The sequence below is a fragment of the Poecile atricapillus genome, chromosome 4 (assembly GCF_030490865.1).
Source record: "Poecile atricapillus isolate bPoeAtr1 chromosome 4, bPoeAtr1.hap1, whole genome shotgun sequence".
NCBI classification, from domain to species: domain Eukaryota; kingdom Metazoa; phylum Chordata; class Aves; order Passeriformes; family Paridae; genus Poecile; species Poecile atricapillus.
In genome coordinates, this window is record NC_081252.1 from 3443418 (window position 1) to 3456266 (window position 12849).

The window sequence follows — 12849 nt, forward strand, 5'->3', positions numbered from 1 at the left end:
TAAACTTCTCACCACTTGTGGGCAAGGTGATGGTACTGCCTGCTGTCCATGTATTATTGTTATTTAAAGTCTGTGGGACAATACATGGCTCTCACCCCAGAATGGGTACAGGCACCTTAAGGGGTTCTAGGTTTCCAGGGGGGCTTTGCAGCTTGCACTGAGCTCCGTCAGAAGTTGTGACTACTTGGCATATCCTTACAAACAGAGACCTTAAAGTGCAAAAGAGAATCTGCTGCTCTTAAGGCCCATTTGCATCCTCAGAGGGGCACCAAATGACTTGACAGAACTCTTCTGGTGCTGGCTCCTTCCTGCCTACAAGCCTGGCTCAGCCTCCACCCTCAGCACAAGTAATTTATATTCCATATTAGTCACTCCCATAACTTCTGGAAATTAGAAGCGCTCTAGTTTGTCCTTTAGAATAAGACAAACTGTGGGTTTTGATCCTGCCGTGTGTATATTGATTCTGGCTGGTGCTGAGATCTTGGCTCAGCCTAATCTCTTGTTTACCTCAGCGGGACATTCACCCAAGTTAGAGCTGCAGTCACTGCCCCAGAATACATAAGTGAGGTTTAATGATAGGAATTTTGCCTGATGATCCCTAATAACCCTGGGAATTGGTGCACAGGTGAGGTGGCAGCGGTTGGCTCCCTGATGGATGTTCCCAGGGCTTTGACTTGGTCTCTGCAGGACCCGAGGCAGCGCATTACCCTTGGCAAATGATGTTTGTTGGGATCAATAGAGACTGCAGATTGAAACTTTCATGATGACAAAGAACTGGAGAACTAATTTAAACCAGCAGAAATACGGCCTCTAGCAGATCTTTGGTATAAGTTGAGTAAGGCTGCGGGGAGTGTTGGAAATGAAATAAATACTGATGATGGAGACACCCAAGTTTTGCTGTCATCTCAGAAGGCTAATGAGGATCAGCTAGTCAGGTGCTTCCTATATAAATGTCCTAAGTTTTTGCCTTTCCTAAGCCTAATGTGGCATGAGAATCTCCTTTTAATGGCACTAATTCTGTTTAAATGCTAAATATTATAAGATCTGCCCACTGGGGGGAAAAGGTGTGGAGAGTGATTCTCTGCTGCTAAGAAACAGGAGATTTCCAGGTGTGAAGTGAGCTGATGTCCTTATCCCCAAGCTTCTAATTCCATCCTTTGATCGTGATCCAGTCTCCCAGGTTCACCAGATGCCTGAGAGCTGTTTTTGTGTTCCAGGCCCCATACGTGTTCAGGAACGAGCCCCTCCTTGTCGGCAGGGGGGAAACAGGGACGGTATCGGAGCTGGTGCTTGGAGTGGGGGACAGTGACAATCCTCAGGACGTGGTGCTGATGGTTCTGGAGCCTCCACGCCACGGGAGGCTGCTGGGGCCCTCTGGGGATCCCGCCACCTTCCGCCTGGCTGACCTCGCGGGCGGGCGGCTGCGCTACGCCCACGACGGCTCCGACAGCCGGCAGGACGCGGCTCTTCTGCAAGTGAGCGACGGGTACCACTTCCAGAACATCCTGCTGCACATCAGGATTGCTCCCAAGGTATGTGCCAGCACATAAACCCTGACAGGCAGATTGAGAGCGTGGAGAAGTGCGGCTCTGTCCCTGAGGTGTCACTAATCCTGAGTAAGCAGCCGGAGAAAGGAGTGGATGGGTTGGGTTTTGGAGGTCGCCCGAATTTTTGGTTTGCAGCAGCTCAAGTCGTGCAGCTTCGATGATTCACAGTCCACAGTTCTTTGATAAAAAGTAATAAACTGTAGTAAAAAGAGAAGGAGAAAAAAGCTGAAGATATCTTCATTCCTTATTCATGTGAAAGAGTAACAAAAAGTAAAGCTGTCATTAGAGCTGCCAGTAGAGAAGGTCACAGTTTGCAGTCTTTTATGTAGAGATCTGACACGGTGTCTTCGAGTTCCTGGGAAGGAGTTAGGAGGAGATGACATTGCCCCTCATTTGCCCTCTCTGCTGAGTCAGATGTCTTTCACAGCCACTTGGGCGTTAGAATTTGAAGGGAGTGTGGCGAGCACTCCGTGCATCCGTGGAGTTCCACACACTGAGGCACTGATCCCATTTGGACCCTGCAGGTTCTCCTAAAGCTACGGTAGTAATTAATGTTAATTAGCACAGTGACTCACACAGCGCTCTGGGGATGAAAAAGGAATTGCTTTCAAGGCTGGTGCTGTTATTAGACTCCTGGAATAAGAGGAGCTCTGCCTGTGGTTTCCTCACCCAGACCGCTTCCATGGCTCTAAGGAGCCTGTATAGGATCACAAGGACTGTGAAAATGCTTGGACACCACTCTGTGTTCTTTGTAACGCCTTTTTTCCCCCCCACTGTTGATTAAGCAGGTTCTTGTGAATGCCAGTGAGGGTGAATTGCTGAGAGTAGTTCTTTTATTACCCTGTTTCAGCCTCCCTTGTCTCTCCTTATCGTTCCATGTTTCTCTGTGCAGCACTTGGCTCCAGAGGAGAATGAAGGTGGTGACAGAAGTGAGAGCAGGGCAGCTTTCAGGGCTTTTTCCAGCCCCTTTGGTTGCTCATGGCTGCTTTTCCCATCCAGACCCTTTGCTGGAGCTGTTGCAGTCTGAAACAGGGACGTGGAAGCCTTTCTTTTCTGCGAGGCCAGGGGAAACACAGGAAAAAAAGGCAAAAGATGTTTATTTTTGGGGTGCCCCAGACCTCTAGAGATCCAGCTAAGGGAGGTCTCCAAGGTATTTGCAAGGCAGCTGACCTTGCCTTGCCTGGGAGCAGGTAGGTGAAACATGGGCCAGGGAGCCTGTGAGCCTCCCTGAGCTCTCTGAAAATGCTTTTACTGTGCTGTGAATTCATTCATGTTAAATATGTTTTTAAAATAGATTTCCAAGTAAAAAGAGCTGTCTCATGAGTCTCTTCTTATTAACAAGCAGCATCAAAGCCATGTGGGAATGGCATCACAACATGCTGGGTGGGTTTGATGTGGCCAGTGAAGGAATGTTCAGTCATTTAGTGACCTAAAAGCTGAAGGTTTCCATGTTTATAACAAACCCACAGTGCAAGTGGAGTACAAATTAGGTGGGTGCACGGCAGACATGCCAAAAAGGAGGTGGGAAATCATCCTGTAATGGGGTTCCTTTTCACCAACATCCTTTTAGCTCTCTCCTGTCTCTGTGGCAGATCCAGAAGAACACAGCAGTGAGTCATTTATCAGTTTGATTATGTGGAGTAGTAAATGAGGAGGAAGGATCTACCCTTAGATGGAGCAGTCAGGGTTTTGAATGATCACACAGTTCAGGGTGAACTGCAGCTACAGCCAGTTTCAAGGTGAATGTGCAGAAATCCAGAAGAGAAGTCACTTTTACAGCAGCTGGGGTTATAAGAAAGAGCCATGGCATGGAAGAGGTCACGGGGATTTTGGTGATCCTCCAACGAAGCAAATTAGAGCCAAAAAAGAGCTGATATAATCTTCAAATGCCAGAGTAGTGGTACTGAAATAAATGGAAACTGTAGTGAAACTATTGCTGCAGTCCAGTGCTGGCATTCACATTTCAGGAAGCTTAAACTAATACTGGATAAATATTAATTTGGGAAAAAAAAACCTAAAAAGCAACAGGAATAGTTTGAAGGTTAGGAGCCACTGAGTAACTAAAGATTTGGGTGGATGCTCAGAGAGAATGAGGATGGTGGTGAAAGGCAAAATTATGGAGGGAGACTTGGGTCAGGAAGGTTTAGGGTCAGCAGCAGGAAATTAGGAATTAGAGGACAAGGTCAGTTCTCCAGGCTGGGAATTGGGTCTGAGGGATCACAACCATTTCTTCAAGCAGATAACCAGGGTGGAATGCATATGGAATTCCAGAATGCTCTCCTTGGTCCTCTGTTTCCCCTTGCAAATCTGTTTCCATCAGCATGGTGTTGCTCACATTCCAGTTATCCTTTTTCCTGCTGTTCCTCTGCCTGCAGAGTGACAGGAGCCCCCGGCTGGTGACCAATTCCCTGGTCTGGGTGCCCCAGGGAGGAATGCTGCAGATCTCCAAGACAATCCTGCACGCCGAGCTGCCGGGTGCCCGGGACTCTGACATCACCTACACCATCTCCAAGGACCAGCCCAGACATGGTAAATCCCTCTGGAGTTCTGCTCTCCGAGAGCAGCACCCTTCCACGGTGTTATGTGCACCAGCAGTAGCATTTGGGGGAATATTTCCTTAGATTGGCACCCTGGGGGAGTGCTGCTAACTTCATCTTTTTGCACTCCTAATGGCCATGTGAAGGAACAAAGCACTTCTGCCCTTCCTGATCATCTGTGTTTCTGTGGTGGTGGAATCCTGGTGTATTTACAGCCCTGGGAGAGCAGAATCCTACTGCCAAAAGATAATCCTCCACGGTGAATGTCTGGTTTGAGGAGCACAGAGTAGTATCTACCTCTAGAAACTACTGAGCAAAAATTTGCCTTGAAGAATTCCCTAAATTCCCTGCCATGGGATTTAATTTGTCCCAGAGGAAGGGGGAGCCGACCGGAAACGGGAGTTGGTGATGTTTGGATCTGTAGATAATTCTTGTCCCCAAATTCCTTTTGAGAAGCTCTGAGCTGAGCTTTCACCAGCAGCCCCATGCTTAGGGAGGATCTTCTGGGCACAGCTTAAGGGGGAGTGTGGAAGGTTCTAGGATTTGTGACTGAGCTGCAAATGGAGAAAAACAGGATGAAAAAGTGGTGTCACGCAGAGGGTAACGAAATTCGGATAGAAAAGAAAAATGTTCTTTTCTTACTCAACATCACCATTTTCCTCACAAAAACCATGTCTTGGAATATCACGTTTTGCACTTGTGAGAAATGGTACCACATTTAATTTGCTGATGTGGGAAAATTAGAGGATTCCTCTAGCAACATCCATGCTTTTTTCTTTATTTTTTTTTTTTTCCTTTTGCTGTGAGGACAGGCTGGTTTCCATAACAGCTGCCAGCACCTGATGGAAACAGAGATAATGAGAGTTTTTCAGTTTAGGAGAGAAGTAATTAATTTGTATTCCCCCTTTAGTTTTCTGCAGATGAAGGTCTGTCTTCTCATTTTTAATAAGCATTTACATGAAAACAGGAATTTTTCCCCGAGGAGCTTGTCTCCTGCTGCCTAACCCTAACTAAAATTTATAGTTCTGTGTTTGTATCACCATAATTATTGCTGCTGTGATTAATTGCAGGAACATAAACAGGTTTGTTGCTGCAGGTGAGGAATAAACAGCAGAAATCAATGCTCTCCGAAGTTTTATCTAAAATACTGTTTTGCAGAAAGGGAGGGGAAAAAAATAAGAGAGACAGAAATGTGGAAAATTGGTCCTGAATCCAGGAGGGCTTATCTGCCTAACTTAGTCTGTGACTAATGGGAAAGATATTCATACCTATAGAAAATATAGAATTTGATTTTTAGGGGAACTCCCATGAGCAAAACCATAAGATCTGGAATGTAATTAGGGTAGTGATAGAGGAATTTTAGCTCAGAGTTTGGTGATGGAAGTGTGATACTGCATCTTGCTGAATTACTTTTGTTGTTGCTCCAACTTTCCAAGGGTGGAATGAAATGGGAGAGCTTAGTTACATGTTTCATGTAACAGAGTGATGAATTATCAACCAGCAGAATTATCAACCTGGTTAATGGAATTAATTAACGAGATTTCCCAATGTCACCGGCATGTCTCAATTTCTGCCGATGGCTTTTGGGAACTCTGTTTCTGTCACTTAACACTGCATGGAAAAAAGCTCTGACTGGGTGGGCATTTGCCTTGGCTGCTCCTTAGTTTGGTGCCAAGGCACCTCTTGCTCCCTGTGTTCTCCCAAGTTCCTCTTTGCTTTTCCCAGGGGAAGTGGTGCTGCTGGTCCCGATGCCGGCGGACGGCCCGGCAGGCTCCTGGCAGCTTTTACCTGATGGAAGAGCAGCCTCACCCACAACCTCCTTCACCCAGCAGGACATCAGTGATGGCATCGTGTGGTACAGGCACTCTGGAGCTGAAGTTGAGAGTGACTCCTTCCAATTCCAGGTATTCCTCACCGTGTCCTTAGAAACAGCACGTGGCAGTTCTCTGAGGTTACTCCGCTCGCGTCTTGTGAGCCCGAGTTTTAACAATAACACAGATGTGTGTGTGAATACACCATCCTCTCGTAAAACCTACAGTATTTACACCAAGTGAAAATACATTCCAAGTGCCTTTTGAAAAGTGGTGTGTTTTGTGAGCCCCAGAGCCACGCAACCCTTGGTTTCTAAGCTAATGATTTAATTTTGCTTCAGAGCCCTTCGTCTCACAGACCAAAAGGTAGAAATACTCCCCAGCAGCTGGGAAACTGAAATAAATCCCCACTCCCCACAGGTTTGAGAGCCATAAAATTCCTCAGACAGGTCCTTGCTGTTGGCTGGGAGGGTTTCAGAGCCTCCCTTAACTAAGCCTGCGTGAGCACTGGCACGCAGTGTTTGTTACATCTGGTTACAAGGCAGAAGCAATTACTGTAGCATGGGAGAGGCAATTAAGGTAATTTCTAAAGTAATTAACATAAGTGATAATGAGGAATTTGTGAGCTTCGGTGTTGAACAAGCTAATCTTTGGCTTAATTGCTGCATTCCTCTTATAGACTATGCATTTTGCATGAGTTGAGTGTTTGGGTTTAGTATCTGGGAGCAGCAGTAATTGTACAGAGAGCTGGGAACACCTGGTCACATCAGGAGACCGTGGCACTCCTGTCCAAGTCTTGAACTTTGGGTTGGGATATTTCAGGGCCAACGTGTTGTTTTCATCTGTTTTAGGACAGAGCAGGTGCAACAAATGGATAAAATGACATTGTTCCTTTCATCAGAACTTAGATTTTTATGCATTTTCTAAAAATTGAGCTTCAGGATGTCTGTTCCCACTCAGAAAGTGCTCTGTGGAGCTCCAGAGCAGGCTGCCATCCCTACTAAAAGATGAAGCCATAACTGAGTCTATCAAAGAAGGGAGCTGTATTTTTTTGGGTGCTTACTTCACCCCAGGATTGCTGGGAACGTTTGCAGGTTCACCTCTAGGGAATGCTTCTGGTACTCTGAGTTTTTACCAGTTTAATAAAATTAGCTTTATGTGTCTTGGCTGCAGGCTTGCAATTAGGAATTAGATACCTTTGACTTAATTTTTTGGTGCTAGAGTGGAAAAGATTTATGAGTCTGTGAAACACAATTGCAATTTACACTATTTATACTATTTATAATTACACTATCTTGGAAGCTGTTGGGATCACAGGGAGCCACTGCCAAGGGGAAGTCTGAAACTGGTTGAGAAATCACTTACCCATTCAAGTGATCTTTCCTTCCCAGGTGTCCAGCTCTGCCAGTCCACAAACCAGCTTGGAAAGCCACGTGTTCAACGTTGCTGTTCTGCCCCAGACACCCAAAGCCCCTCAGCTTTCCCTGGGCTCCTCTTTGCACATGGCTGTAAGTGATAACACCACACAGATGGCTGGAGTAGCAATGGGGGAAAAACAGATGAGAGGTGTAACTGGGGTGGGGGTGCAGGAAATACCCGTGAGAAGCTGAAAAACTCAGTGTTAGAAGTGATGAATGTACAGACTGGAAAGGAGAGGGAGAAAGAGATGCAAAATCAACGTTTTACAGAATTCTTACCCTTTCCTGGGAAGCCAGGGGGAATGGCAAGAGGGGAAAACCTGTGGGTTATGTGGGTAATGAGTGGATTTTGCCGGTGGTTCCACTGTAAACTTGATGCAAACTGTGAGTCTGGGAATGACCATGTGGATGAGAGCAGTCTCTCCAAGGCGGTTCCTTCCCCGGCTATGTCGATTGGAAAGATGATCTCGGAGTTTAAAGTCGGTTTTGTGGGCTCCCAGACTGTGGTGCAAGCCTTCCCTGTGTGTCCCCATCAGGTGTGGGTGAAGTCCAGCTGTCCCCTCTCCTTCTCCTGTTCTGTATGCCAGGCATGGGGCCGGGAAAGGCAAAGGAAGCCGTGGGAGAGCGATGAGTGCAAAGCCCATGGCACAGCAGCCTTGTCAAGGTTTAAAATAGTGGTGACCTTTCCTGGGTGATAATGAAACATGGTCAGACTGCTGCTTGGAGCCATTTCTCTTCCTGCTCCTGACTTTTTGTTGTTGTCATTATTGACAAAATTGATGGGAGAGATGTCTGGTGGAGCCGTGCAGCACTGGGTTTTATAGCTAATTACTCCCCACAAAATTCAATAGGGCCATAAAACACCTTTTACCTCACCACCTGCGAGTCCCACCTTTGGGAGAGACAAATGGGCCTTGGAGGCAGCGAGGAAGAAACATAACCTTAAATCTTTCCGTCAAAAAATTGCACTTCCCCTGCCCCAGCGTGATCGAGTTCTGTTCATTTGTCTTCAGACTCCTTCAGAATGAGACTTCTAAAGCTGAGAGGAAAGAACAATGTTTTGAGTCTTCTCATCCCTCTAGCCTTGACTTTGACTTGTGCTGCTGGGAAAGGTCAAGGGAAGTTCCATGACTCTTTTTGTTAAACTGGACACAGCATCTGTATTGGTTTTTCTTCAGTCCAGTTAACCTGGGAAACCCTATATGGGTTACACTGTATGGATAACCTTTCATCTTCCAAAGCAGATTATTTAAGTGCCCATATCCTTCATTTAGCTTGTTCTCTCCCTGTTTTGCTCGAGATTATGAAATGAGCTGGATGCTTTTCATGCCCAGCTGAGCTGTTTAATTTGGCGACTTCTCGGAGCTGCTAATTCTGCAGGATTAAGGTTCATGAACATGTGGAAATTAACTGCTTTTGGGCACTTGAGTCTCTTCAAGCAGCCCTGTAATTCCTTTAATGCCCTGCCTGCCTTTGACTCACGATAATCTTGTTATGGAAGGATCAGAGCAATTTTAGACAGGTTTAAAACAAAAGGGAAAGCTTTGGTTCCTCTATATTCCAATGGGAAGGGCTGAGTCATTTTCAGGGTTTCTTTTAAATGAGGATCCAGTCCAGCCACATCAGACTATATGAGAAAACCACACAGACAATGAATTACATGTTCATCCAGGGAGTTCTTGATCCAGCTAGGTTTTCCTTCCTCTCTTTTGAATTGCTGCAGGCCAAAAGAAAAGCCTCAACCCCTGTGATTGTGGAGGTCTTGCATCTCCAGGGGTCAGGGGGTCAGGCTCAGGTTTAAGGACTGGGCGTTTGCATTTAAAGACTCTCATGTTTAACTAGAGCAAAGCAAATTCTCTTTCAATGCGTTTGTGGGTGAATCTTCCCATGTCTCTGGCCTTGATGCTCATGGTCTGATGTGTTTATTGAGGTGCTGGAGGACCGTGTGACAGTGATTGAGCCCCATCACCTCTCCTTTGTAGACCCGGAGATCCCCAGTGAGAAAATCCTGTACAACGTGACCGTGCCTCTCCTTCCTGGGCAAGGCAAGTGAACCTGTTGCTGCTTCATTAATTGCCATTTTTCTGAGCACATCTTCTTTCCTCAGAGTATCACTCCGTGGAGGCACCTGTTAATCCATTTGGCCTCTCTCCTTAGCTTTTAAACACCTTGTTCCTCAACCCCCCTTTCTTTGGCTTCTTCCTGAATGTGCTGCAGAACTCAGTTTTTGCTACTGTCTGAATAATACTGAATGTTGTGTCCTGTGGCTTTCTGCTTTCCACACCTCCTAGTGGGAGATTATGTGAAGAAATGCTTCAGTGAGGGAATCCCTGTTTAATTTCTGTCGTCCCTAGAGCCCATCCTCGATGCACTTGCATCCGTATGGCTCGTTCTGGAACAGGTACAAAGAAGTACCCGGGGAAAGCAAAGGAAGCTGTGCAATCAGATGGAGTAATGAAGCCCTCCTGGTAATGCTGGTGTCTCTGCATCCACAGGTATCGTGGAGCACAGGGACAGGCCTCTGTCCCCAGCCAGGTTCTTCACCCAGGCAGACATAAACCACGGCAGGATTGCTTATCGCCCGCCAACCGCCGCGCCTCACCTCAGGGAGATCATGGCCTTCTCCTTCGCAGGTGAGTTCCCACCAGTGCTCCTTGCAGGGCTGGGACAGACAGCTGGACAGCTGCTGTTCCTCCTTGCTGAGGAGAGACTCCTGCCCTGCTAAACGTCAGCGCTTGCCGTCTCTAAAATCCTCCAAATCCACATCAGCGCGTGCTTTCCTGTCCTGACCGCAGTCACTCTGTGCTTGTGTTTGTCCCACCAGGTCTCCCAGAGTCCGTGAACTTCCGATTCACAGGTATGTGAAACCACTTGCTCTTTCCTGGCCAGAGCAATTTTCATCCTTCTTCTGCCCTTCCCATTGCCTGTTACTCCTTGGCCTTTGTTCTGCTGCAGGCACACCTGTGGGCGCTTGCTAGGAATTTCTGGAAATGCTTCTGCCTGGGGAATAATAGTTTGTTTGGTTCCCAGCAATGTTTTACAGAAGCTGAGCTGCAGCTTGCTAGAGACGTCTTTTTCCAGTGGCTGCCTGGAATCAGTCCTAAAAGCCTGATTCATTCCTGTTGTCCCCCCAGTGTGAGCAAGGAGTTTTACACTCTCATTTTTTTTTAATACAGCGTGGAGACATTTCTCTAATTAAATTGACACAGATAAGCTGCTTGCCTGTTTAACACATCCTTTTGTTCCCATGTGCTTTCTAGCTTCCACCAGCAAGGAGAAGTCCATGTTCTCGGTTAGGGGCAGAATTAAATGCTCTTGGCCTGTGTGAAGTGTGTGTGTGTCTGACCACAGACAGAGGTGCGGCCTGGAAAGGTGTGGGAGATGAGTCAGGGATGTGGGATGGTGATTGTTGTACAGACAGGTGAATTTCCCAGGTGAAGGGCCCCTGCAAACCCATCCCTGCACTCAGGCATGGTTTCTGTCTGTGCCTAGTGTCTGGTGGGGAGCACACAACCCCGGAGATGGTGTTTGTCATCCACCTGCTCTCCGCCGAGCAGCAGCCTCCGGTCTTCCAGATCACAGCTCCGTTCCTGGAGGTCAGCCAGGGGGGCAGAGCCACCATCGGTGAGTGGGGGGTGTGGGGCAGGGTGTGGGTCTCAGCTCACTGCCAGGAGGCCCAGGTTCACTTGCACGGGGGTCACTTGAGAGCCACTCGAGGGGAGAATTCCCTGGTGCAACCTGAGCATCATCAGGGGACAAACTATTTCAGTGAAACCTGCAGCTCTTGGGCTAGGGCAGCTCCAGAATTATTTACTTTTCTTGTGCTGACTGAATTAGGGGTTTTTTTGGCTCCATTCACACAAGCTGTGCTCTCTTTCCCTGGCACAGGGGTCCAGCTGGCTGTAAGTGACACGGACACAGCTCCTGAGGGTCTTTTCTTTGAGCTGGTGAAACCTCCCCGTCATGGCATTGTGCTCAAGTACAGCGCAGATGTGCAGGAGCTCATGAGAGCAGGTGAGTGGATTAAGAGTTTCAGTGCAGGAGAGCTGGTTTAGCTGAGCAGGAGGAGACAGATGCCCCTGGCAGATAAGGATGCATCCACAGGGAAGCTGTGAGCTCACGAAGCTTCTGGGAAGAAAAGGAAGGTTGCTGCCCTCCTTGAGAATCACGAGGAGTCGCTGTGTCCCTGGAGCTGGGGAAGTCACAGCTTTTCCTCTGCCCTGCCAGCTCCTTAATAAATGTCCTCATAACTCACAGGCCTGGCAGGATGGGATTAATTGCCAGTTTAGTTCTTGGTTAAGGTCGTTTGAGTTGGATTCGTGCTCTGAACAGAGCCTTTCTGACTGGTGTGTCTCCTCCCCGGGAAGGCGACACCTTCACCTACGAGGACGTCACTCGGAATGCTCTGCAGTATGTGCACGATGGCTCAGCAGCAGCAGAGGACAGCATGGAAGTCTCTGTCACCGACGGTGTCACCACAGTCACCACGCTGCTGAGGGTGGACGTGTCCCAGCTGGACACCCACGGCCCACAGCTGGCCCCAGGCTGCTTGTTGGCCGTCACCGTGGCCAGCAAAAGCTCTGTGACCCTCTCCCGACAGCACCTCGCTTACACGGTGGGTTTTCATCTGTTCCTGAACCCAGGGAATGCTGCCAGCCCCCCTTTCCTTATCCCACACACACCTCTCTGCTGTCAGCGTGGATTCTGGGTGGAGAGCTCAAGTTCTGACTGCTGCCAAAAGGGGGATAACACACTCTTTCATCCCACAGGGGTTTAAGGTTATCCCCATTTGACTGTAACAGAGGTGAGCTGCCATGCTGAACATGAGAACCTAGTTAATCCCAGATTTTTCTATCAAACAGACTAATAAAGCACATGGATTTGCTAAGTGTTAATCCCTTGAAAATTTCACCCCTCACCCACCTTCCAGAATTGCCTGGTTCTTTTTCTGGGCAGGTTTGCAGGGGGAAGGATTTAACAACCCCAAGATGCTGCTGCAGCATCTTGGTAACTCGGTCCCAGGGCTTGTGTGCTGTGCAAGAGTTCTCCTGCTGGTGACATTCCCAAGAAAACTCTGCACTCCTTGCAGATGATTTAGCAACCTCCTGAGGGAGGAGAGATGGCAGTACAGGTGTGAGGCTGGAGAGATCTGAGCTGAGAGAAGCTGGCTGTCAGAGAGATGATGGGGAATTTTATTTTTTTTCAAGGGATCAGTCTGGATTCAAGTGTGGAATCTGTCCTGTCCTCCTCTTAAGGATGAAGGCTGACAAGGGAGCTGCTCAGGTTTAATCTGAGCAAGAGGACAGCTAGGGAAAAGAGGATTTCACTCCTGGCCCATTTGCTCAGGATGTGTTGATTTCTGCTCTGGGTCTTATTTTTCAACCATCTAACAAAACTCTTCTAAGAAAGGTGACGTCTGAGTTGTGATACCATAGTGTGGTTGTACTTAATGTGGTTGAAAAGAGACAAAACCAGCTTTTAGTTCAGTTTGAAGTACTTGGGAAATGAAAATACCAGGTTTATGTCTGGAAGACTG

General features: G+C 47.6%; 1 protein-coding gene across 1 annotated transcript in view; it reads left to right on the plus strand.

Annotated features, from left to right (window-relative positions):
• FRAS1 (Fraser extracellular matrix complex subunit 1) overlaps positions 1-12849 on the plus strand; it is a 106139-nt gene that overhangs the window by 71184 nt on the left and 22106 nt on the right. Inside the window, exons 28-37 of the mRNA XM_058838902.1 lie at positions 1218-1532; positions 3923-4076; positions 5810-5988; positions 7287-7403; positions 9244-9358; positions 9809-9946; positions 10138-10170; positions 10806-10937; positions 11202-11327; positions 11681-11928. Coding sequence (XP_058694885.1) covers positions 1218-1532; positions 3923-4076; positions 5810-5988; positions 7287-7403; positions 9244-9358; positions 9809-9946; positions 10138-10170; positions 10806-10937; positions 11202-11327; positions 11681-11928 — 1557 coding nt within the window. The remainder of the gene's footprint in view (positions 1-1217; positions 1533-3922; positions 4077-5809; positions 5989-7286; positions 7404-9243; positions 9359-9808; positions 9947-10137; positions 10171-10805; positions 10938-11201; positions 11328-11680; positions 11929-12849) is intronic.